Source organism: Heptranchias perlo, chromosome 4, assembly GCF_035084215.1.
Source record: "Heptranchias perlo isolate sHepPer1 chromosome 4, sHepPer1.hap1, whole genome shotgun sequence".
NCBI classification, from domain to species: domain Eukaryota; kingdom Metazoa; phylum Chordata; class Chondrichthyes; order Hexanchiformes; family Hexanchidae; genus Heptranchias; species Heptranchias perlo.
The window spans coordinates 31387330-31413609 of NC_090328.1; the positions used below are offsets into that span (position 1 = coordinate 31387330).

The 26280-nt window shown below is 43.3% G+C and overlaps 1 protein-coding gene across 3 annotated transcripts in view; it reads left to right on the plus strand.

The window, feature by feature from the left end:
- gfm2 (GTP dependent ribosome recycling factor mitochondrial 2) overlaps positions 1-25971 on the plus strand; it is a 65268-nt gene extending 39297 nt beyond the window's left edge. For all 3 annotated transcript variants that reach the window (XM_067982714.1, XM_067982713.1, XM_067982716.1), the window contains 9 exons: positions 2258-2398; positions 7728-7827; positions 8822-9002; positions 9174-9250; positions 13018-13156; positions 14236-14421; positions 14590-14705; positions 23461-23643; positions 25299-25971. In XM_067982714.1, the coding sequence (XP_067838815.1) occupies positions 2258-2398; positions 7728-7827; positions 8822-9002; positions 9174-9250; positions 13018-13156; positions 14236-14421; positions 14590-14705; positions 23461-23643; positions 25299-25427 (1252 nt within the window). In that variant the 3' untranslated portion in view covers positions 25428-25971. The remainder of the gene's footprint in view (positions 1-2257; positions 2399-7727; positions 7828-8821; positions 9003-9173; positions 9251-13017; positions 13157-14235; positions 14422-14589; positions 14706-23460; positions 23644-25298) is intronic.
- Positions 25972-26280: the final 309 nt, after the last annotated feature.

Below are 26280 nucleotides of genomic sequence, written 5' to 3' on the forward strand. Positions count from 1 at the left end.
CAGCATGTAGATGAGGAAAAGGAGGGAGCCAAGCATAGATCCTTGGAGGACTCCGGAGATAATTGTGCAGGGGCATGAGGAGAAGCCATTGCTCGAGATTTACTGGCTACGATTGGATAGTCAAGAGTGTAACCAAATGAGAGCAGTCCCACTTGGTTAGACAGTGGAGGAGAGGCATTGGAGGAGGGTGGTGTGGTCGAACATGTCAAAGGCTTCAGACAGGTTGAGAAGGATGAGGAGAGATTGAGCACAGAGGATGTCATTTGTGATCCTGATTAGGGCCATTTCAGTGCTGTGGCAGGGCAGAAAGCGCTACTAACTGAGCCAAACTAACACTTAACAAGAGCAATGACTACTTGCATTTATAGCGCCTTCAATGTAGGAAAAGTAATTGCAGGAAAATTAAGGGAAGTGACCGAAAGCATGGTCAAAAAGGTAGGTTTGAATGAAGATTTTTTCGGCGTGGAAAATGTTAGGAAGGCAGAGGGGCTCTGCCACCAATGGTGGAATGGAGGGGGTGTAAAGGAGACCAGAGTTATAAAAACATTGGGCATGGTTTGGCATATAGGGCTGGACGATGTTGTAGAGTAGGGCAAGATTGTAGATACATTTATAAACAAGGATTTTGAATTCACTGTTTTGAGAGAAGTTGGTAAAGACAGAAATGACCGGGAATATTGTGGCCAATCCTGGGCTCTACTCTTTAGGAGGGATGTCAAGGCCTTAGAGAGGGTGCAGAGGAGATCTACTACAATGATACCAGGGATGAAAGACTTTAGTTACGTGGAGAGACTAGAGCAACTGGGGCTGTCCTCCTTAGAGCAGAAAAGGTTAAGGGGAGATTTGATGGAGGTGTTCAAAATCATGAAGGGTTTTGGCAGAGTAAATAAGGAGAAACTTTGCAGTGGCAGAAACGTCGGTAACCAGAGGACGCAAATTTAAGGTAATTGGCAAAAGAAGCAGAGGCGACATGAGGGAAAAAAATTACGTAGCAAAATTATGATCTGGAATGCACTTTCTGAAAAGGTGGTGGAAGCATATTCAGTAGTAACTTTCAAAAGGGAATTGGATAAATACTTGAAGGGGAAAAATTTGCAGGGCTATGGGGAAAGAGCAGGAGAATGGGACTAATTGGATAGCTCTACCAAAGAGCCGGCACAGGCAGGATAGGCCGTATGTGCTTTTGCCCTGTGTGATTCTATTTGGATAGAATGGATGATGTCATCGAGGAGCAGCATGTAAACGAGAAAAGAAAGAAAGAACGACTTGCATTTCTATAGCGCCTTTCATGACCTCAGGATGTCCCAAAGCCTTTTACAGCCAATAAAGTACTTTTGAAGTGTAGTCATTGTTGTAATATAGGAAATGCGGCACCCAATTTATGACAGCAAGGTCCCACAAACAATAATGAGATAATGACCAGATAATCTATTTTTTTGTGTTGTTGGGTGAGGGAAAAATATTGGCCAGGACACCACGGAGAACTTCCCTGTTCTTCTTCGAAATAGTGCCATGGATCTTTGGGCCTCAGTTTAACGTCTCATCCGAAAGATGGCACCTCCGACAGTGCAGCACACCCTCAGTACTGCACTGGCTTGGCAGCCGAGATCATGTGTTTAAGTCTCTGGAGTGGGACTTGAACCCATGACCTTCTGACTCAGAGGAGAGAGTGCTACCACTGAGCCACAGCTGAGAAAGAGAAAAGGGCCCAGGATGGAATCTTGGGGCACTCCAGCACCATCCAGTAGGAGGGACCTTAAGCAGTTGACACCATGCTTTCTTTTACGAAAATATTATCTCCCTCTGGGAAAATTGCTTCCATTCAGATCTTTTCCTGTTGGAACAGCCAAGATCAGGAGCGCAACCTGTATAAAAGGCAGCCAATCTGATATCACCCATTTTACATCCCTGCCGCATTTGTAAGTTCCGCCCATAGACTCGTACTTGATAAGCAGGGCGTGACCGTTGAATGCTATGTATTCATCAGGTTGAGACAAAAAAATCTCCAATATAATGTGCTCATGTTTGGTTGTTAATAATGTAGTAGTTAATGGTAAGCATCCTGATTGGCTCAACCAATCATAGAATCATAGAAAATTTAAGTCACAGAAGGAGGCCAATCTTCTACATAATTTAATAATGAGTCCTTTGATAGCACATTTTGGTTTGTTTTGTTAATTAAATATCTGAGAAGTGTTTTTTGATTATATATTTTTACGTTTTTCTCATGTTGACTTGCGCCCCATTGTGTTTTCAGACGTTGTTATGGGGATGACCTGTGTGCTCTTGCCTTTAAAGTTGTTCACAATAAACAACGTGGACCTTTGGTGTTTGTCCGCATCTACTCTGGGACAATGAAACCTCAGTCAGCCATTTACAACATCAACAAAAACTGCACGTGAGTATTTATCTTTTGCTGCTATAATGTTAATGACTCTCACCCATCCCCATGGATACATGAGTATTCTATACAAAAAAAAATCATTTTGAAAAGAATGGCTTCTGGTGTATATTTTAATTTATATCTTTTGATGAGTTTCAGTGCTTATCCACATGAGGGATTTTTCTGTTGAGGAATGGAACACTTGTTTAACTTTTTGGCATCCAATATCAGCGTCAAGTATTTCCAGTTCAGTTATAGTACAGGTTAGGCACACAGATGGCAGATATGAGAAATAGGAAGTTCCCTTCTGAGATTGGATTTCAGTTGAAGTTAAAATGAAGTCAATAGGAAGAGAGGTTTGATAGGACGATAAATGCTCCATCTCCCTAATAACATCACTGACGGAATACTGTATGCAAAAAAAAAGACTGGAGCCTTGGCCTACCAAAATTAGAGATCCAAATCCCTTCCGTGATCATCCGGAAACTGGAATCCCTTGAAAACTCCAGCAACGCAGTCATCGAGGCATCAATTCAATATTGTGGGGAAAGCAATCTCGCCAACATCGAAAGGTTTAGGAACCTGAGAGCCCCGAGGGAGGTCAATGAATTCCTAAAGCCTAAGCGAAGACACCCCACTCAAGGTAGAGATCAACAAAGACTACCACCCATCCCAGAGGAGGAGGAACCGGATATGCTAGGAGAATGTGCCAGTCCACCCAACAAGGGTAAAACCCGGGAATGGAGACTATGGGAGTTCATTAAATAGGCAAACCTTCAATGCCAAGGCTCCGGCATAAAATATTACCAGAATGACATAACATCCAACTCACGGACGAACATATACCACAAAATGAAACAGTTCCAATTCATAAAGGGACTTGTACTAAGGTGCAATCTGTATCCCACTAGATGCACCCTTGCATCTGGCCGAGCAAACATGATCAAAACATGCAGGAGATGCAAGCTGGCAAACAAGTCACTTGCATTTATATCAGGAAGATATCTGTCAAGAAAGCACGTATCAAGCACCATAATAAGATCCTGGAGAAACTGAAGGAACAAGTATCTAAGCATGGATGGACCTTGAACGAAGAACCCAGGATCATAAATCCAGAAGGAACACTGTGGAATCCCGACATCATTTTCAAGAATGGGCAAGATGTGGCAGTTGTAAATGTCACAATTAGGTACGAAGATAATAGCAAGACGCTCGACAAGGCCTGGGTTGAGAAGTGCAAAAAATACCAATGCCTCAAATTGAAGAACTGACTGGTGGCACTAAAGTCAAATTCTTCAGCTTCGTTCTGGGAGCAAGCGGGAAATGGCTGAGAAAGAATAACATCCATGGAATTTCCATCAGAATCGAAAGGTACAAAGCTTTTTTGAAACAAATATCCAAACTCTCACCAATGCTCATCCTGAAAATTTTATGAATATTTAGTGACATGTAATCATTGGTATACTGTCCGTATCTTCGGTTAGGTCTGTATCTCAAACACTAACCAGGTCAAAAATGATGATATAGGTAATTATGGCCTAAGAGCCAAACCTAAACATTGCCCAGATCGACCTCTCCGAAGGGTGAGACCCAACGCTTGGTTGTGGACAAGGCTTGACGACACCCTCCCCCCTGCCTACAGCAGCCCCACCCCAAACCAATCCCCCTGCCCACGCCCCCTTCCTTTGTCTGTGGCACAGCTGGATATGACCCATTAAGACTCGAAAAATACACTTTTTATAATGGAACTTCCGTTCGTGTGTTTTTAAATAGCCAAATGCCCGCTGGTCTGGTCAAAGTTTTAGTCTGAGTAAAGTTCTGATTGGACTGGCAGTGCAAATCTATCCTCCCGTTGACTCTTGGAATTTATTTTCCAGTGTGGCGTTGGCCAGAACTAAGCTTAAAAACTCCCTGCCAGCAGATGGTACAGAGGTCACCATTTGTAGGAAAGCTAGAGAACCCTGACAGTGGTTCTTCTATGCATCAGACCTGGACTAGTCCATATCTTCCCATATTTAAATGCACAAGGGCAATTATGGAGTCAGCCTTGGTTTGTACTGATGCAACCTCACATCCATTTGACATGGGAAGCTGGTTTCCTTCCACCCATTTTGTTTTTAGCTTGTGCATCCCTCTGGCTTTGTTTGTTAACGAGCCTAGTTCATCCAATCTGATGAGGTGCCCTAAGGACCAGTATATTGTTTACAGGATTATTATCTGCAGATCGTGGAGCCCCAGCTGATCCCCAAAAGCATTAGCAAGATCCTTGGAGTTAATAGTGTCAGTGATTCTCTTACTGTTGACACTGCCTGCTTCTTTATTTCTGCTGTTTCGACCAAAAGTGCCAAGTGTATGATCTCATTCAGCCTCCTCCTGAGATCTCCACCATCACAGAAGTCAAAGTCCAGACAATTTGGTTCATTCATCATGACATTAAGAGGTGGCTGAGTACACTGGACACAGTGAAAATTATGGCCCCTGACAACACCCTAGCTTTAGTGCTGAAGACCTGTGCAGCAGAACTAGCTGGTCCCTAGCCAAGCTAATCCGGTGCAGGTTTGACACAGGCATCTGCCTAACAATGTGGAAGATTGCCCAGGTGCGTCTCATCCATAAAAAGCAGAACAAATCTAACTCGGCCAATCACCACCCTATCAGTCTCCTCCCAATTATTAGCAAAGTGAGGAAAGGAGTCATCAGTAGTGCAATCAAGCAACACCTAGTTATCAATAACCTGCTCGTCAACTGTCAGGTCCCACTGGAACTACTCAGCTTTCGACTTTATCACAGCCTTGATCCAAACATGGACATAAGCTGAAAGGTGAGAGTAGCTGCTCAGGGCATCAAGGCAGCATTCGACAATAAAGAAACACCCCATGTCATCCCAGCAGGACCTGGACACTATACAAGCTTGGACTGATGTGTTAGGTAACATCTACATCACATAAGTGCCAGGTAATGACCATCTCCAACAAGGAAAGGCCAAACCACCTTCCCCGACCTTCCACAGCACCATCTTTGTTGAGTCCCCCGCCATCAATATCCCGGGAGTCGCCATTGACCAAAACTCAACTTGATCAGCTATTTTAATACTGTGGCTACAAGAACAGAGTAAAGGCTGGGTACAAGGCGACGAGTGGCTCACCTCTTGACCCCTCAGTACCTTTGCATCATCTACAAGGCTCAAGTCAGAAGCGTGATACTCACCATTTGCCTGACACCATCCAGGACAAAGCAGTCGCTTGATCAATCACTGAAGCACAATGGCTGCAGTATGTACTGTCTATAGGGTGCAGCAACTCACCAAGGTTACTCCTAGTCCTGCAAACCCTATCATCAAGAAGGACAGAGCAGCAATGTTGTGGGAACACCATCACCTCCAGGTTCCCCTCCGAGTTACACACCATCCTGACATTAACATATGTCATTGTTCCTTCCTAACAGCATTGTGGGAGCACCATCGCCGCAGGAACTGCAGTGGTTCAAGTAGAAGGTCCACCACCACATCAGGACAACCAGGATGGGCAATAACTTTGGCCTTGGCGGTGTCACCGACATCCAAAGAACAATTTTTTTTTTAAAACTTTAATATACACTGGTTCATGAATGTCACAGCCTCAGAAAACCTTGCTCTAGGTCAGGGGTGGCCATAAGTATGCAGTTTTTCTATGGTAAAGTATGGCTCTTTACATAGCTGCTGCTGTAAAAGAGCAAACTTGAAGCACTGCTGCCACTGTTGTCACAAGAACAAACCTTCCACATGCTACAGGACTCTGAAACCAAGCCGGGTGGAACGGAAGGGTCGCTGTCGTTTACCCAGAAATCATTCATGATAATGTGAATTTCACAGACATAATCACATTTTTTTAATGAAATTGCAGTGACCTGAAGCCTAGCAAATTCTGAAGATCACATGCAAGCTGGACCACAAATTATGGACACTGATTGAGAAATGACAGAACTGAGGCAAAATGTCCGCAAATTTCTTTGAAGTGTGAAGTGATACATTTTTGTAGGAAAGAATGAGGAGGAGCCATATAAACTAAATTGTACAGTTTTAAAGAGAGTGCAGGAACAGAGAGACCTGGAGGTGTCTATATGCAAATCTTTGAAGGTGGCAGGACAAATTGAGAAGGCTTTTTTTTAAAAAAAAGCATATGGGCTTTATTAATGGAGGCATGGAGTACAAAAGCAAGGAAGTTATGCTAAACCTTTATAAAACACTGGTTAGGCCTCAGCTGGAATATTTGTGTTCAATTCTGGGCACCACACTTTAGGAAGGATGTCAAGGCCTTAAAGAGGGTGCAGAAGAGATTTACGAGAATGGTACCAGGGATGAGGGACTTCAGTTATGTGGAGAGACTAGACAAGCTGGGGTTCTTCTTCTTAGAGCTGAGAAGATTAAGAGGAGATTTGAGAGGTGTTCAAAATCATGAATGGCATTGACAGAGTAAATAAAAAGAAACTGTTTCCAGCGGCAGACGTCTTAGTAACCAGAGGACACAGATTTAAGGTGATGGACAAAAGCACCAGAGGCGACATGAGGAAACATTTTTTTGCACAGCAAGTTGTTGTGATCTGGAATGCACTGCCTGAAAGGGTGGTGGAAGCAGATTCAATAATAACTTTCAAAGGGAATTGGCTAAATACTTGAAGGGAAAAATTTTACAGGGCTATGGGGAAAGAGCAGGGGAATGGGACTAGTTGGCACGATGAGCCGAATGGCCGCCTCCTGTGCATAACATACTATGTTGGCTGATACCTTGTTGGCTGCAAAGCGCTTTGCGAGGTCATGATTTCATGAAAGGCGCTATCTAAATGCAGTTCTTTTAATGGTTCTAAATAGAAATGTAATTGAACTATTATTATATTTAGGTCTTAGAATTACAACTAAGATCGTGGTTGAGTCTAGCACTGGAGAAAGTTACGTATAAACTGAGATCTTGGCTGGACCTCTCAGAAACTATATCAATCATATCAATAACCTTTTGTAATCACTCTGTTACCCATACTGAAGCTCGCATGATTCTAAATGCATAAGTACAGCACTTTAAACCGAAGAAAGACTAAAATTCAAAGCTCTATTATTATTACCAACTCAAGAAATTGAGGGATTATGTTCATTCCGTATCCAGATGGATGAACAGAACAAACATAAAGTTCTCTTAAATTGCATCTATTATATTGTATTTCAGAATATACTATTATTTCATTGCATGTAATATTTTTCTGTAAATAGCAGATAGTTTGGCTCAATTAACTGCACATGTGGGTTTTTAAATCATTTTTTTTGAAGAACTGACATTTTTTACTGCAATTACTCTTGCTTGTTTGTGCTGTGTAGGGAAAGAATGAGTCGTCTTTTACTGCCATTTGCTGACCAGCAAATCGAGATCCCTGCACTACAGGCTGGAAACATTGCACTGACTGTGGGACTCAAACAGGTGGGAACGCTCTACCTCTGTACACTCACATTTTCTTTAACATTGATTAGCTTTTTGAAACATTTGCTTTTTACAACTTAACTAGATTTGAGCCTGCGTGTTGACAGATTTGATTGTTGTTGATCGCAAACAAAACTGTTGTTGCTGTTGATGACAATGGTGATGAAAATTATATAGATTTAACACAGACCTTTAATTTTTCTGCCGTAACATAATTGCTAATACTTCCCAGAGATTAGGCTGAAAAATCTTATTGGGCTCCCAGAATAATACATTGTTAGCCCATTTCTTGTTTTTGTCCCCTTCCCTCTCTCCAGTTTTACTCATTACCCTAATGTCACCCAAGGAAGGAGTAAGCAATCTGCAACACGAATGTATCTAAATTCTGTCCCATGTTTGGCCAATTGATCTTTCCCATTTTTGGAAGGGAAGTGAAAATTGAGTTGATGTTTTTCCTACCACAGAAATCATGAAATGTTGAAGTGGGGGGAAAAATATATATACAGAGTACAATTTTCGCGGGGGTTCCCCGATCTCCCGCTGTGACTTTGGTGGAAACCCAGGAGAAACTGCGGAAACGGCCATTTGCATGTTTTTCAGCACTTGCCTCTGATCTTCCATCAAAGTTAAGGTGTGAGATCAGAACTCCCATAGAAATTCCAGGCGAACATGCATACCTTTGGCCCAGGTTAATACGTTGTGCCTAGTAACTTGTAAAATAGCCTTCATTTCATTATTGTTTTTCAGCCTTATGGAGATTGTCATTTCAGGGTTTCCCTTGCTCTAGGGAGCTTTTGCACTGATATCAGTTGATGCCAGTTATGGGGACATCGGAGTACATCAACACTGGCATGGATGCCAATTGGGAGGTACTGAAGTTGGGAAGTGTGACCATCAGTTCAATGCACAGTTGTACACAGAAGGCATTTGTTGTCCATCACAAGTAAATACCACACAATGTCAATATTTTGATATATTTTTTCATTACTCTCAGACAGCAACTGGTGATACAGTGGTTTCATCAAAGTCATCGGCAGCAGCTGCAGCCCGTCGAGCAGGGAAGGAATCTGGGAAAAAGCACAAGGATCAGGAAGGTCCCGTGTTGGCTGCAGTTGAGATTCCAGAGCCAGTCTTCTTTTGCACAATTGAGCCACCATCTATGGCGAAACAACCAGGTGCAGTACAATGCATTATTAATATCCAACTTTATTGTCTTGCCAAGTAATGAGACTGCCTTTTGCAAATTCTTACAGTCCTTGCTCTACACCCAGTCTATAGCCAATAGCAAATATATTTCCTATTTTGTATTTTCAAATCGATATACAAGAGCTTATTTCTGCATATAGATCTGGACCACGCTCTTACCTGCCTCCAGCGTGAAGATCCCAGTTTAAAGGTGAAGGTTGACCCGGATTCTGGTCAGGTGAAGTATAACCTTGTACATACTAATCATGCGTTTTTGCTTTGCCTTGTGATGTCATGCTCATCTTTTTGAAACTTGGATGCTGTACTCATGTTCCTTCTGCAGAAAACAGGTTAAATTGATCAGATCTCATTTTTATGTGAGGCTATCCACTAGAAGTCGGACTGGAATTTCAACTACTATTTCAAATCCTTTAGGGAAGGAAACCTGCCGTCCTTACCCAGTCTGGCCTATATGTGACTCCAGACTCACAGCAATGTGGTTGATTCTTAACTGCCCTTTGAAATGGCCTTGCAAGCCACTCAGTTGTACAATCCTGCAACAAAAGACATAATAAGAATAAAACCGGACGGACCACCCAGCACGGACCTCCAGGCACCGGACACGATAAAGGCAAACCAAACCCATTCGACCCTGCAAAGTCCTCCTCACTAACATCTGGGGACTTGTGCCAAAATTGGGAGAGCTGTCCCACAGACTAGTCAAGCAACAGCCTGACATAGCCATACTCTCAGAATCATACCTTTCAGCCAACGTCCCAGACTCCTCCATCACCATCCCTGGGTATGTCCTGTCCCAACGGCGGGACAGACCCAGCAGAGGTGGCGGTACAGTGGTATACAGTCAGGAGGGAGTGGCCCTGGGAGTCCTCAACATTGACTCCGGACCCCATCAAGTCTCATGGCATCAGGTCAAACATGGGCGAGGAAACCTCCTGCTGATTACCACCTACCGCCCTCCCTCAGCTGATGAATCAGTACTCCTCCATGTTGAGCACTACCTGGAGGAAGCACTGAGGGTAGCAAGGGCACAGAATGTACCCTGGGTGGGGGACGTCAATGTTCATCACCAAGAATGGCTCGGTAGCACCACTACTGACCAAGTTAACCGAGTCCTAAAGGACATAGCTGCCAGACTGGGCCTGCGGCAGGTGGTGAAAGAACCAACAAGAGGGAAAAAAACTACTTGACCTCATCCTCGCCAATCTACCTGTCGCAGATGCATCTGTCCATGACAGTATTGGTAGGAGTGACCACCACACAATCCTTGTGGAGACGAAGTCCCGTCTTAACACTGAGGACACTGTCCATCGTGTTGTGTGGCACTATCACCATGCTAAGTGGGATAGATTCAGAACAGATCTAGTAGCTCAAAACTGGGCATCCATGAGGCCATCAGCAGCAGCATCACAATTGTATTCCAGCACAATCTGTAACCTCATGGCCCGGCATATCCTTCACTCTACCATTACCAACAAGCCAGAGGATCAACCCTGGTTCAATGAGGAGTGTGGAAGAGCATGCCAGGAGCAGCACCAGACAAACTTAAAAATGAGGTGCCAACCTGGTGAAGCTACAACACAGGGCTACATGCATGCTAAATAGCGGAAGCAGCATGCTATAGACAGAGCTAAGCGATTCCACAGCCAACGGATCAGATCAAAGCTCAGCAGTCCTGCCACATCCAGTCGTGAATGGAGTGGACAGTTAAACAACTAATGAGAGGAGGAGGCTCCGTGAACATCCCCATCCTCACTGGTGGCAGAGCCCAGCACATGAGTGCAGAAGACAAGGCTGATGCGTTTGCAACCATCTTCAGCCAGAAGTGCCGAGTGGATGATCCATCTTGGCCTCCTCCCGAGATCCCCACCATCACAGAAGCCAGTCTTCAGCCAATTCAATTCATTCCACATGATATCAAGAAACAGCTGATTGCACTGGATACAGCAAAGGCTATGGGCCCCGACAACATCCCGGTTGTAGTGCTAAAGACTTGTGCTCCAGAACTAGCCGCGCCTCTAGCCAAGCTGTTCCAGGATAGCTACAACACTGGCATCTACCCAGCAAAGTGGAAACTTGCCCAGGTATGTCCTGTCCACAAAAAGCAGGACAAATCCAATCCGGCCAATTACTGCCCCATCAGTCTACTCTCAATCATCAGCAAAGTGATGGAAGGTGTCGTCGACAGTGCTATCAAGCGGTACTTACTCACCAATAACCTGCTCACCGATGCTCAGTTTGGGTTCCACCAGGACCACTCGGTCCCAGACCTCATTACAGCCTTGGTCCAAACATGGACAAACGAGCTGAATTCCAGAGGTGAGGTGAGAGTGACTGCCCTTGGCATCAAGGCAGCATTTGACTGAGTGTGGCATCAAGAAGCCCTAGTAAAATTGAAGTCAGTGGGAATCAGGGGGAAAACTCTCCTGTGGCTGGAATCATACCTAGCACAAAGGAAGATGGTAGTGGTTGTTGGAGACCAATCATCTCAGCCCCCGGGCATTGCTGCAGGAGTTCCTCAGGGCAGTGTCCTAGGCCCAACCATCTTCAGCTGCTTCATCATTGACCTTCCCTCCATCATAAGGTCAGAAGTGAGGATGTTTGCTGATGATTGCACAGTGTTCAGTTCCATTCACAACCCCTCAGATAATGAAGCAGTCCGTGCCCGCATGCAGCAAGACCTGGACAACATTCAGGCTTGGGCTGATAAGTGGCAAGTAACATTCGTGCCACACAAGTGCCAGGCAATGACCATCTCCAACAAGAGAGAAGCTAACCACCTCCCCTTGGCATTCAGTGCCATTACCATCGCCAAATCTCCCACCATCAACATCCTGGTGGTGAAGAAACTTAACTGGACCAACCACATAAATACTGTGGCTACAAGAGCAGGTCATTGGCTGGGTATTCTGCGACGAGTGACTGATCTCCTGGCTCCCCAAAGCCTTTCCACCATCTACAAGGCACAAGTCAAGAGTGTGATGGAATACTCTTCACTTGCCTGGATGAGTGCAGCTCCAACAACACTCAAGAAGCTCGACACCATCCAGGACAAAGCATCCCGCTTGATTGGCATCCCATTCACCACCCTAAACATTCACTCCCTTCACCACCGGCGCACAGTGGCTGCAGTGTGTCCCATCCACAGGATGCACTGCAGCAACTCTCTGTGGCTTCTTCGACAGCACCCCCCAAACCCACAACCTCTACCCCCTAGAAGGACAAGGGCAGCAGGCACACTGGAACAACACCACCTGCACATTCCCCTCCAAGTCACACACCATCCTGACTTGGAAATATATCATTGTTCCTTCATCATCGCTGGGTCAAAATCCTGGAACTCCCTACCTAACAGCACTGTGGGAGTATTTTTGCCACCAAGTCTCCATGGTAAGAAGGGCAGTTAGGGATGGTGCACAGGCAAAGTCCAGTGTTATGACTGTTGAAGTGTTACAGTGTCAAAGATCCATTTCACAGCCTTACTTTTTAAACTGACAACTTGGAGGTGCAAAGAATGTCCCCAGTTGACTGAACTTCTCTCTTTCTGGAGAACCATTTCCTTTTGAGAAGCTTGCACCGTGTAGCATGTTGGCGATCATGTATTCTGCACCACAGTGTTTCTCTCTTTCCCCCCCCACCCCATTTACAATTGCACTTTGACTTCACAATTAGAAGTGCTACTTAGTTCAATGATAATCGGAAAAGCTGATTTTTCTTTGGGTAGATTAGTGCACAAAACCATTTACTATTTTATACAAAGTTAAGAATATTGTCAAGACAGATAAATATACAGAACTGTAGTGAACAATCCTTACACTACTCAATACAAATATAATTGATTTAATTAATAGTAGGAGCATAGAAACAGGAGTAGGACATTCTGCCCCTCGAGCCTGTTCCACATTCAGTTATATTATAGTTGATTTGTATCTCAACTCCATTTACCCTTCTGAAACATCAGTTAATTGTTATCTGCTGCTTTGATAGACTATTTTATGTGGAATGGGTGAGCTGCACATTGAGATAATCCATGATCGAATCAAGAGAGAATATGGAATTGAGACATACCTCGGACCCCTCCAGGTGGCCTACAGAGAAACTATAATGCAGTCTGCTAGCTCAAGCGGTAAGCTCTTAATGCACTGTAATATTCAGCCTATTTAATATCATTGAAGAAATGTCCTAAATGAGACGATACAATCCAGATTTTCCACTTCAGTTACACCAGATGCCCAGTCAGAGGCAGAAGCCTCTTCAGACACCACTCCGTTGACTCCTCACTCGGCCCTGCTGCTTCTGGTATTTTCCACCAGAAGTGAAATGAGGCATATAACACGTCCACTCAGAAATGGGCAAGCTTGTTATAATTACTCCCAAATTACAGTAATACACCACACAGTGTATTTCTTGTTAGATGCACCTTAGTAATATTGGCTGCAAAGGACATCTGCTTGTTTCTAGCATCCAGCATTGTTATGGGCGGAGGGGGGATTTAAATTCCCCAAAAGGAGTTGAATCGACTGTCCTGCAATCATTTCAGTTCTCCAGCCCTTATACAGCCAAATGGACTCCCTAGCAGAAGGGAGCCCACCACAAAAATACAAATGACCCTGACTCTGGAATATCATCGAGAGTCAGGGGTCCATCTTTATCACTGACCGAAGTCCCACCCTGGCAAAGATGCATCGGGATTCTGCAAAAAACAGAAAATTCCGGCCTTCATCTTTGTGGTATGGAGGCCAACGGTTAAACCAGTTGCGACAACAACAAAAAATATCTTGCATGAAATCACACATAATACCTTTTCAATCAAAATGAAGTAGAAGAATGGTTCAAGCCCCACTCCAGAGACTTCATAGAATCATAGAATTCTATAGATTTGAGCACAATCCAGGCTGATGCTTCAATGCAGTACTTTTGAAGGTGCCGTCTTTTGGATGAGACTTTAAACCGGGGCCCCATTTGCCTGTGCAGGTAAATGTAAAACAACCCATGGCACTATTTGAAGAGGAGCAGAGGAGTTCTCTGTGTCCTGGCCAACATTATCCTTCAACCAACATCACTAAATTAGATTATCTGGTTGTTTATTCCGTTTCTGTTAGTGGGACCTTGCTCTGTACAAATTGGCTGCCCTGTTTACCTATAAAACAATAGTGACTACACTTCAAAAGGAGCTCTATAAATACAAGTTGCTTTTTTCTTTAGATACACTGGATAGAACAATAGGGGATAAACGTAACCTGGTAACAGCTGAGCTTTCTGTTCGTCCATGGCTAGGAGAAGGGCCAATGTCAACTCCTCTGATTGAGATTTCAGATCATGTAATGGAGCAACTTTGTAAAGAAACTCGGCATGCTGTAGAAAATGGAATCAAAAACTCATGTCTGCAAGGTGCCAAATAATATATCTAATCTTTGTCATTGAATTGTATTCATTTTTTTAAAAAAGATTTATTTCATTTATTTACATACATGACAAACTGTTCAGAATCTGTAATTTGCATAAATTGATGCCTGAAGCAAATGGCAATTTAGTCCATTTACCTCTTTCTTGTTGTAGGTCCTCTGTTGAGATTCTCTGTTCAGGATGTGGTGGTCACACTGCAGTCTCTAAGTGTACATCCTGGAACATCCATGGCAATGATTTCTGCTTGCGTGTCACGCTGCATGCAGAAGGTAAGGCCTTGGGAAATACATCCTAAATACTAAGGCTGTAACACACAGTTGTTTTTGTAGATAGTAACAGATAGCTGCATGTGTTTACAAGATAATAATCTGATTGAGATGTTCAAACAACGTCATAATCCAGAAGAGTAGTTTACAGTTGCCACCTGAATTCTGAAATTAGATTGCTGCCTTGGAAGTGCTCCAGCATACCAGTTATATGCATTGTTCATTTTATTGGTAGTTTTGGTCCTTGGCTGTATTATTGAGCCACTGATTGATTGGTGCAAATGCCTATTAATACTTGCTGAATTTGCACTGAAACGTTGATGTTTTACTGAAAATCTATTGAGTAATAATTTGTAGTTGAACCTGTAATAAATAGAATGGCAGACAGTGTTGCAGTAGTAAACAGTAATCATATCTCTTTAGAGCTTCCCACATGCTGGAAGGCATCTCAAAGCACTTTACATTAAGGAGGAAAATAAACGGGGACATCGAGCAGGATGGGAAGAGGGAAAAATGGAAAGGGTTAAGGTGGTGAATTGAAGGCACAGTCAAAAAGAAGAACTTTGAGTACATTATTTGGAAACGGAGGAGAACGTGGAGGTGATGGTGTTCCTACAACATTGCCGCTCTTGTCCTTTTTGGGTGGAGAGGGTTTCAAGAAAGGAAGGTTCTATTTAACCTTAAAAAGTTGCTGCAGTGCATCCTGTAGACTGTACAGACTACAACCACAGTGCATTGGTGATGGAAGGGGTGCCTATTCAGCTGAGTGATCAGGCAAAATGCTCTGACCTGGTTGGTGTCAAGCTTCTTGATTGTTGCGGCTGCGCCCATCTAGATGAGTAGTGCATATTCCATCATACTCCTGACTTGAGCCTTTTAGATGGTGGAGAGGTTTTGAGGGGCCAGAAGGTGAGCCACGCATTGCAGAGTACCTAGCTTCTGCCCTGCTCTTGTAGTCACATTGCTGTTATGGCTGGTCCAGTTAAGCTTCTGATCAATGGATGCCCCCAAGATGCTGGTGGTGGGAAACTCAGTGATTGTGCTGTTGAAGGTTAGGAGGAGATGGCTGGGCCTTCCATTGTTCGTGGTGATCATTACCTGGCACTCGTGACATTAATGTTGCCTGACACTTGTCAGCCTAAGTCTGGATGTTATCCAAGCCCTACTGTAGGCTGACATGAGCCGCTTCATTATATCAAAGGAATTGTGAATGGAGCTGAACATTGTGAAATCATCAGCAGACAGATGCACTCCTGGTGTTATGATGGAGAGAAGGTCTTTGATGAAACAGCTGATAAGACAATAATTGACTGGCTTAGATTTATTCTATTTTTGTGGAGAGGACATAACTGGTGAATATTCCACATTATTGGATAGATGCTAGTACCATAGCTGTACTGGAGCAGCTTGGCTAGGGGAATGGCTACCTGTGGTGACAGGTCTTTAGCATGATAGATTGGAGGTTGTTGGGGCCCATAACCTTTACTGTCTCCAGTCCATTCCAGACAGTTTACTTCCCCAAGGAGGATAGTCACTAGCTGGTCATCAGACAACTGACAAGAATGGGTTTGAACCTTCATATGGTGGACAAGCAGATACCAGGGGCTCCTTGTGAGCAGCACTACTTACCATAAGATGAGCAAGTGCATTGCCATTATCCTTCTGACCACAGCATGGAGACACTGAATCCCATTGAATGATTTTACCAGTTAGAGATGCGGAGCTTGGGCAGCAGCTGCTTGCTTGCTTTGCAACTCAATCGTGATAGGTAACCAGACCTGGATACACGAGCCCGTGTTCTTGTATCCAGCCTCCAGCTAATGCCTTCCAGCAGCAGCCATCCCAAGTCTCAGAATTTCTTCGTTAGTTATATGACAGTCATCTGCTTTCAGTGTGGTGGAAGGATCTACACAGGACAACTCGTGTCGTGCCGGCCACTGTGATGTTCTGGTTGCCACTTCTCTTCAGTTGTCACTATTGTTTTAAATTTCACTTGCGCTTAATTTTCCACTTCCACCACTAGAGTCATAGAGTCATAGAGTCATACAGCACGGATAGAGGCCCTTCGGCCCATCGTGTCCGCGCCGGCCATCAGCCCTGTCTACTCTAATCCCATATTCCAGCATTTGGTCCGTAGCCTTGTATGCTATGGCATTTCAAGTGCTCATCCAAATGCTTCTTGAATGTTGTGAGGGTTCCTGCCTCCACAACCCTTTCAGGCAGTGAGTTCCAGACTCCAACCACCCTCTGGGTGAAAAAGTTCTTTCTCAAATCCCCTCTAAACCTCCCGCCTTTTACCTTGAATCTATGTCCCCTTGTTATAGAACCCTCAACGAAGGGAAAAAGCTCCTTAGTATCCATCCTATCTGTGCCCCTCATAATTTTGTACACCTCAATCATGTCCCCCCTCAGCCTCCTCTGCTCCAAGGAAAACAAACCCAATCTTCCCAGTCTCTCTTCATAGCTGAAGCGCTCCAGCCCTGGTAACATCCTGGTGAATCTCCTCTGCACCCTCTCCAAAGCGATCACATCCTTCCTGTAGTGTGGCGACCAGAACTGCACACAGTACTCCAGCTGTGGCCTAACCAGTGTTTTATACAGCTCCATCATAACCTCCTTGCTCTTATATTCTATGCCTCGGCTAATAAAGGCAAGTATCCAATATGCCTTCTTTACCACCTTATCTACCTGTTCCGCCGCCTTCAGGGATCTGTGAACTTGCACACCAAGATCCCTCTGACCCTCTGTCTTGCCTAGGGTCCTCCCATTCATTGTGTATTCCCTTGCCTTGTTAGTCCCTCCAAAGTGCATCACCTCGCACTTTTCCGGGTTAAATTCCATTTGCCACTGTTCCGCCCATCTGACCAACCCATCTATATCGTCCTGCAGACTGAGGCTATCCTCCTCACTATTTACCACCCTACCAATCTTTGTATCATCAGCGAACTTACTGATCATACCTTTTACATTCATATCCAAGTCATTAATGTAGACCACAAACAGCAAGGGACCCAGCACCGATCCCTGTGGTACCCCACTGGCCACAGGCTTCCAGTCACAAAAACAACCTTCGACCATCACCCTCTGCCTTCTGCCACTAAGCCATTTTTGTATCCAAAGTGCCAAGGCACACTAGTGTGCACCCTCCATCCGTCCATATCTTCACCTGGAGCTATGCTAGAAAGATGACCATGGAAATTTGCGTGTAAACAGCACACTTTCATTTGAGTTAATCTAAAACCCACTTTTAATCGTTTGGGTCTAAACTGCATCTGTACTGGAAAATCTAGATTTCTGTAAACAGCAGTTTAGGGATTTGCTACAAGAGAGAAAAATCCACAAACTGAGCGTCAATATTAGAGTTTACAGTACAATACAAGAATCATTCATATAAGCGGCTACAGTACCACATAATTACACACATTGGCCATAGTCCTGGGTGAAGGTTGTCTGCTTGCCCCTGGCGAATGTTGCATAGTTCAGGAAGATTTAAAAGTGAGGGAGAAAATAACTTGTTTCCCTCTTATAAAGAGGCATTTTCTCCTGAAGTTCAACCTGCTGCCAGGCTACTTCCAGTGCCACTGTGAAATCAGCTGCTAAGAGGCAAACAAGAGTGGGATGCCCCTTCCCCTGTTTTCTCCCTGTAGGGAAGGACCTTGCCTTTTTTGAGCACCTCCCCACAGTTGAGAATAAGACTAAAGAACATTGATGATTGTAGGCATGAACCACATCCTGCTGCTTTGTGATACATAACGTTGAGGCTCTAATGCACTGCTAAAAATAGGAACTTTAAATAAACTGCAATTTTCACAAAGACTTCAGTGTAAAAAGGGAACTTGAAATCAGTTTTGAAATGAAGCAGCATTCATCCTACTTTATTTCTTTGATATGCTTACAAAGCTGTTTCTGTGCATGATTTTATGCCATATGAAAGATTTTTCAAGGTGCTGGAAGCCATGTAACATTGTCTATCACACAACTATTTGGCAATTAAAGGACTGTCTGATCGTGACCTTTTTATTTAAAAATATACAATCAGCCAAAACAAGCAAACAACCAAAAAGCAAATGAAGACATAATTGGGTAAACTCACTGATGCCGCATTCCCAGCGGAGAATCATTTTAAGTGGAGCCTCGATTGCAGATTGGGCTACAAGATCACCCTGATAAAAGCTGGTATCAGTAAAAGTGACCATGAAGCTGTCAGATTGTTGTAAAAACCCAACTGGTTTATTAATACCCTTTTCGGGAAGGAAACCTTCCATCCTTACCCGGTCTGGCCTATATGTGACTCCAGTCCCACACCAACGTGGTTGACTCCTAACTGCCCTCTGAAGTGGCCTAGCAAACCACTCAGTTGGTCAAACTGCTAGAAAGAAAAACAAAAATAAAACCAGATAGACCACTTGGCTGTGACCTAGACATCGAATCAGGACACAACAAAGGCACAGCCCAGTCGACCCTGCAAAGCCCTCCTCACTAACATACGGGGACAGGTGCTAAATTGGGTACCAAGCCTACATAGTCGCTCGTAGAGTCAGCCAATCTCCCACACTCCTCCATCACCACTCCTTGCAGCAATTCAAGGACAATGCCAACATCCCCCCCCCCCCCACCCCCAGCTTCTCCAGGGTAACTGGGGATGGGCAATAAACGATGGCCTTGCCTGTGATGCCCGCATCTGAGACTGAATTAAAATAAAATTCTCTAACCCACGCTCCATTCGAGTGTGGCTCCCCACAGGGAGTATGAGATCGGTGAATTTACCTTTTTATCATAGACAAATATTTGACAGAATTAGCAAATAAAAAGGAGGATATAGTAATGGGAAACTGGAAAAGAAAACCAAAAAAAATACAGATGGACAATGGAATCTCTGAAGAGCTTTTCCAGGTGTTCAGTCTGACAATTCATGAAGATTAAAAAAATATATATTTCCAAGACATTTCAGGGGAAAAATTGTTATTGAGAAAAAGTACAGTATAGTAAGTATATCAAAGGATGTCAACACCAAAGCTGTTAAGTATTTCCAGACTGACCACTGTGTTAATACTTTCTTCCACAGGTAGAGTGCTCTAATACTTGCACTCTCTGATTTCCTGAATGAAGGAGATTGGCCCTTAGTAAACCTGTTCCAAGTTGCTGATTCTAAAGATAAAAAGCTTGTAGTCAACTGTAGCTAGAAACACTTAATGTAGTCAATGTGTTTTATAGTATTAAAAAATATGAATTCAGATTATAGATTTCACTTCTCATTCAGTGGTGGTGTTTTCAAAACAAAATTCCACATAATAAATTTGAAGCTAAATATAAATTAGAATAACAATGGTATTGAATAGCTCCACACAGGAGAACTTTATGTCCAAACAGCAAATGTACATCAATTGAGTGGAAAAAAATACAATAATACATTTTCAGTATGTTTTGAAATGTAAAAAGACTTGCATTTCTACAGCGCCTTTCATGACCTCAGGACATCCCAAAGCACTTCACAGCCGATGAAATACCTTTGAAGTGTAGTCACTGTTGTAATGTAAGAAATGTGGCAACCAATTTCTGCACAGCAATGAGATAATGACCAGATAATCCGTTTGTGATTTTGGTTGAAGGATAAATATTGGCCGGTCACCGGGGAGACCTCCCATGCTCTTTGAATAGTGCCATGAGATCTTTTATGTCCACCTGAGACGGCAGATGGGGCCTTGGTTTAACGTCTCATCCGAAAGGCGGCACCTCCGACAGTGCAGCACTCCCTCTGTTCTGGAACCTCCCATTGTAGTTTTAAGTTAACATCAGTTTTCTTGTTGCACTTACTTGGTTGATGTAATTACAGTATCTCCTCACTCATGCTGGCTGGGTACAGCCCTCACATATAGTGATGTCCTGCATTATCGAGGAAACAGAACCCCCCACTGTGTGCAGCCCATATAACCCAGCTGCAGAATATTAAATTACTGGCACAAGTTGACCAGCGTAAGCCATTAAGCTCCTGCTAGTAAGTAGAGTGGAGGTTTCAGTACATGCCATGACAACACAGCTTGGATTCTGGAGCGTTGGGTCAGCTCCAGCTGTTCTGTTCAAGTTGATAGATTTTACTGCACCATCATTTTAAGGTGAGCTTCTACTAAGGAGGTGTGACTAAACATAGAATGAGATTCATTTGCTCCACATTATGATTTTTGCTCTGAATTTGCAATGCTATGGGCATAAATTAGAATCTCCAAGTTTAATATTCGTCAGAACTGTTGGCTCTGTTAACTCTGTCCACTAGTGATTCCTTTTTATACCAAACCTTCACAAAAAAATAATTCTAGAAGGAAAATGTTCATTGTGTTCAGCATCGAATGGCCAATATTAATAGTGGTACAATTATTGTTCATTTATAACTGGAGCCTGTGCTGCATCAGGATCACAGGTTACTCATTGAATCATGCAGACATGTCTCCCTCCCCGGCCAGTCTCAAGCTGAATCAGACCGTTCACAACCTCAATGTCCTGTTTGACCCCGAGCTGAGCTTCCAAACCCATTTTAACTCCATTCCAAAGACTGCCTACTTCCACCTCTGTAACATTGCCCATCTCAGCTCATCTGCTACTGAGACCCTCATTCTTGCATTTCCCACCTGCAGAGTTGATTTCTCCAATACTCTCCTGGCTGACCTCCCATCCTCCACTCTCCATAACCTTCAGCTTATCTAAAACTGTGCTGCTTATAACATATTTTATGAAGGGGAAATCATGTCTGACAAATTTCTTAGAGTTCTTTGAGGAAGTAACGGGCAGGGTGGATAAAGGGGAACCAATGGATGCAGTATATTTGGATTTCCAAAAAGGTTATTGCACAAGATAAGAGCTCATGGTGTTGGGGGTAATATACTGGCATGGATAGAGGATTGGCTAACTAACAGAAAACAAAGAGTCGGGATAAAAGGGTCATTTTCAAAATGGCAGTCTGTAACTAGTGGGGTGCCGCAGGGCTCAGTGCTGGGGCCTCAACTATTTACAATATATATCAATGACTTGGATGAAGGAACAGAGTGTATTGCGGCCAGATTTGCTGATGATACAAAGATAGTCGAAAAGTAAGTTGCGAGGAGGACGCAAAGTGTCTGCAAAGGGATATTGACACGTTAAGCGAATGGGCAAAAATTTGGCAGATGGAATATAATGTGAAGTCATCCACTTTGGGAGGAAAAATAAAAAAGCAAAATATTATTTGAATGGAGAAATACTACAAAATGCTGTGGTACAGAGGGATCTGGGTGTCCTTGCACATGAAACACAAAAAGTCAACATACAGATGCAGCAGGTAATCCGGAAGGCAAATGGAATATTGGCCTTTATTTCTAGGGGGATGGAGTATAGAAGCAGGGAAGTCATGCTACAACTGTACAGTGTGCTGGTGGGACCACACCTGGAGTACTGCGTACAGTTCTGGTGCCCTTATTTAAGGACGGACATACTTGCATTGGAGGCAGTTCAGAGAAGGTTCATTAGGTTGATTCTGGGTATGGAAGGATTGTCTTATGAGGAAAGATTGAACAGGTTGGGTCTATACTCATTGGAGTTTAGAAGAATGAGAGGAGATCTTATTGAAACATACAAGATTCTGAGGGGACTCAATAGGGTAGATGCTGAGAGGATGTTACCCCTCATGGGGGAATCTAAAACTAGGGGGCATAGTCTCAGAATAAGGGGTCGCCCGTTTAAGATGGAAATGAAGAAGAATTTCTTCTCCCAGAGGGTCGTGAATCTTTGGAATTCTTTATCCCAAAAAGCTGTGGAGGCTGAGTCATTGAATACAATCAAGGCTGAGTTAGATAAATTTTTGATCAGCAAGGGAGTCGAAAGATATGGGGAAAGGGCAGGAAAGTGAAGTTGAGGTAAAATCAGATCAGCCATGATCTCATTAAATGGCGGAGCAGGCTTGAAGGGCCAAATGGCCTACCCCTGCTCCTATCTCTTATGGTCTTATCCCGCACCAAGTACTGCTCACTCATCACATCTGGCCTCACTGACTTACAATGGCCCCTGGTCCTCCAACAACTCAAATTTAAAATTCTGACCTTTGCATTTAAATCTCTTCATGGCCTCCCCTCTCCCTATCTCTGTAATCTACTCCAGTCCTACAATCATCTTTCAAACTTCCTGTTCCTTTAACTCCAGCCTCCTCCTCCCTTATTTTTCCTCACCATTGACACCCATGTCTTCAGCCGTCTCAGTCCCACTTTCTGGAATTCCCTCCCTAACCCCCTCTGCCTCTTCACCTTCCTCTACTTCAAGATTCCCCTTAAAAGCCACCTTTTTGAGCTTTTGGTTACCTCTTCCTTTGGCTCAATATCCCTTTTTCCTCACACCTCTGTGAAGGACCTTGGAACATTTTCTATGTTAATAGCGCTATATCAATGCAAGTTGTTGATACTACATGTATTGTACTACAAACTATCTTCAAAGTTTTGAGTTTTGTGTAAATTGCAATTCAAAAAAAAATCAACATTGAAACAACGGTTTCCTCTGTCAGTATATTTAAGGATTCAATCTTTACCTTGGTTATATTGATAAAGTAGATTTTCTATGGTTTGTGATTATTTATATTTTTGTTTGACTACAGGTTTACTGAGTGGTGTAATCTGCTCATTATAACTACATACATGATCTGGATAAAAAATGAAGCATGACAATCAAATTCTGGATACTTTTTCAATTCCACAGCCTGAACTTGCTATTGATCAAAATGAAATGGTTTCTTTGCATTTAGGCATTAAAGCAGGCTAGAAGCCAGGTGCTGGAACCCGTGATGAACCTGGAAATCACAGTGGATGAGGATCATCTCAGCGTAGTGCTGGCAGATCTAGCTCAGCGAAGAGGAAGCATCCAAGAAATTCAAAACCGGCAGGACAACCGAGTCGTGTTGGCATCTGTCCCACTTGCAGAAATGATGGTAAGTTATAAATACCAAAGAATATTAATTCAGTTGCACATTCAAATGAACAGGTGGAGTATTTAAAATTGTTTATGGATGGTTGGACCAGGATTTTTACACCATACGCTCAACGAGAGAAGTTTAATTGTTCGAAATAATTCTGAACAGCATGAGCAAACTAAAAGTAAATTTGCTGTTGAAGTTTTGTTTTCTAATGGATACCCATGAGGTAATTTTCTTGAGATTTTTTTAATGGCATTCTGATTTGCTCCCGAAAGTAGTAGTCTTCCAATGTCAAGCCTGAAGAAAGACTTTTTTTTAAGACTCTAGGTGATTTATTTGGCCAGATGTACAATATGTTAAAGAAACTAAAGGGGAGATTTTTCACTGTCAGTACAATTGAGGAACTAGTTCGCCAGCAGTGCAGTGAACTGGTTGCCCCAATTTTCTACTGCTCGTTCATTTGAATAATTTTTTCATAGCTGTCTGCGCAGCTTTGGCCTTCTGCAGGAGACAAGCCTAATGGAGAAAGGGGAAAATCTGGCCAACAGATCCAAATTAAGGGGATATGTACATTTAAAGGTAAGGGGGCTGCATATGGGGACAATATGGTTTCAGCCTTTATCAAATTTCAAAATTGATTTTAGATATTTGTCAGCCTTGGCTTGGCCAAGGATGGGGGGATGTGGCAAACATAAATGAAGTGAAAGGAAAACCCAGTGTGAGGGGCACAAAACAGATTCTGTGGGCAATTGAAGTGGTGCAGCAAATCACGGGTTCCAGGTGCTGGAACCCGTGATTTCCAAGTTCATCACGGGTTCCAGCACCTGGCTTCTAGCCTGCTTTAATGCCTAAACGCAAAAATGCCAAAAAGACATGCACCTGCATGAGGTGGCTGCAAGGGGGGGTTTCCTGTTTGGCATTTCAGGACACCCTCCCACCCGGTGCAGCACATCGTTCCTGACTGCAGGTGATAATCAGACTCAACTCTATCACTGATACCTGCAGGACCTGGGATTAGATGCATAAAAAGATGGCAAGGAATCTGACAAAGAAAGACTACCCAACAGTACCGTATATCTTATAGATGGCTCAAGACCGCATTGCACAAAGTGTTGCCTGTTACCTGTTGCACATTTACTGTTCCCCCATCCCAGGCCTGCATACAGCTCTTATTGCTCTTTCATTGCATCTGATGCATACCCACACCTCAGTAAGTCATGCCTTCAAGATGCAACATACAGTTGAACACCCCTCCTGAGGGCTGTTACCGGCAAGCTGCCCAAGGACATGTGGAAGGTGCATGCTGCTCTCTGGACATTTTAAAATGAGGGCCAAGGCCCAATTTTGACCAGGCCTCAGGCCTACCTGGCCTGCACCCAGGCACGAACAAATTTCTACCCCATAGTCTTTGCTAAATTCAAAGAAATTTAACTTCTGCATAACTACTAAGTCCCTGCTTCAAATATGCTTGTGATTCATTGTGTAAGACCATCTACTTATGAAAGAATAGATTTGTGAAAAATTATTCTAAATATAGGAACATTATTTTTGATTAAAGTATTATGTTAACATTAAATGATTGTGTCCTGTAACTCGCTCTTGGCTTCCCTAGCCCTTTTAATGGTGCACATTTGCTGACGGATCTAAACTTTTTTTGTGAATTCTTGCAGGGTTACTCAACTGCCCTTCGCACTTTGACATCAGGTATTGCTACTTTCACTTTGGAGCTGTCCAGCTATGAGGCGATGACTCCACAGGATCAAAACATGCTTTTCCACAAGGTGACAGGTGTTGCGTAAGATCCTGTACAATTTGTGAAGCTGATCAAGTGACTCGTGAAAGTTTGATACTGAGCCTTAAGGATGAGATTTCACTCTGGAGCAGAAAATAGTTAATCTGCAGTACGACAAGAACATTCCAAATCTGGATGTGGATCGAGGTGTCTGGGGGATGTTCCATAAATCCTGTTCGCAACCGAAAAGACGTCTCCTTGGGACATAATTTCACACCAAAGCAATCAGCTCTTAGTCCAAAACGCACAAAGTCCCAAATCTACGCTCAATAAGGTCATTGACAAGAAGAATGTGATGTTAAATCACCTCTGGTTTGGTGTGTACTGTTTGAAATCATGAGGCCGATCTCTCTGTGCATCTTTATCTGAATCTAAAGATTCACTAAGTTTAAAACTTAAGTTATTTTACTGCCACTAAGTTTAAATGAAAAAGGACAAAGAAGTAAATGTGATTTTTAAAAAGTTCCACTGAAATAAAATTCAGACATCATTATAAATGTCTCATATTAAACCAAACACAAGCACAATTTGCACCGTATCGTTTGTACTATATTGTGAAAAAAGTAGGAGCCTTCAGTTTTTTGCTAATTCAGACTTAAACCCTCTTCCCAACATTTAAGTATTCAGACATCTTTAACTCTCAAGATCTGGCTTGTGGGAACCAGTTATTTAACTATCCGTTCCATCTAAGTGGATTTCTGCTTGAATTTTGAAAAGATTAAAAAAACAGGGTGGGGAGGGTGGGGGGATGAAATGCTGTTTCCACAGCTCTTCCGCTGAAGTTACGGTGGATGAATTGGAGAATCCCCATGGAAATTCACCCCAATAGTGTGATCTTCATGAATTTGCAGGCTAAACAA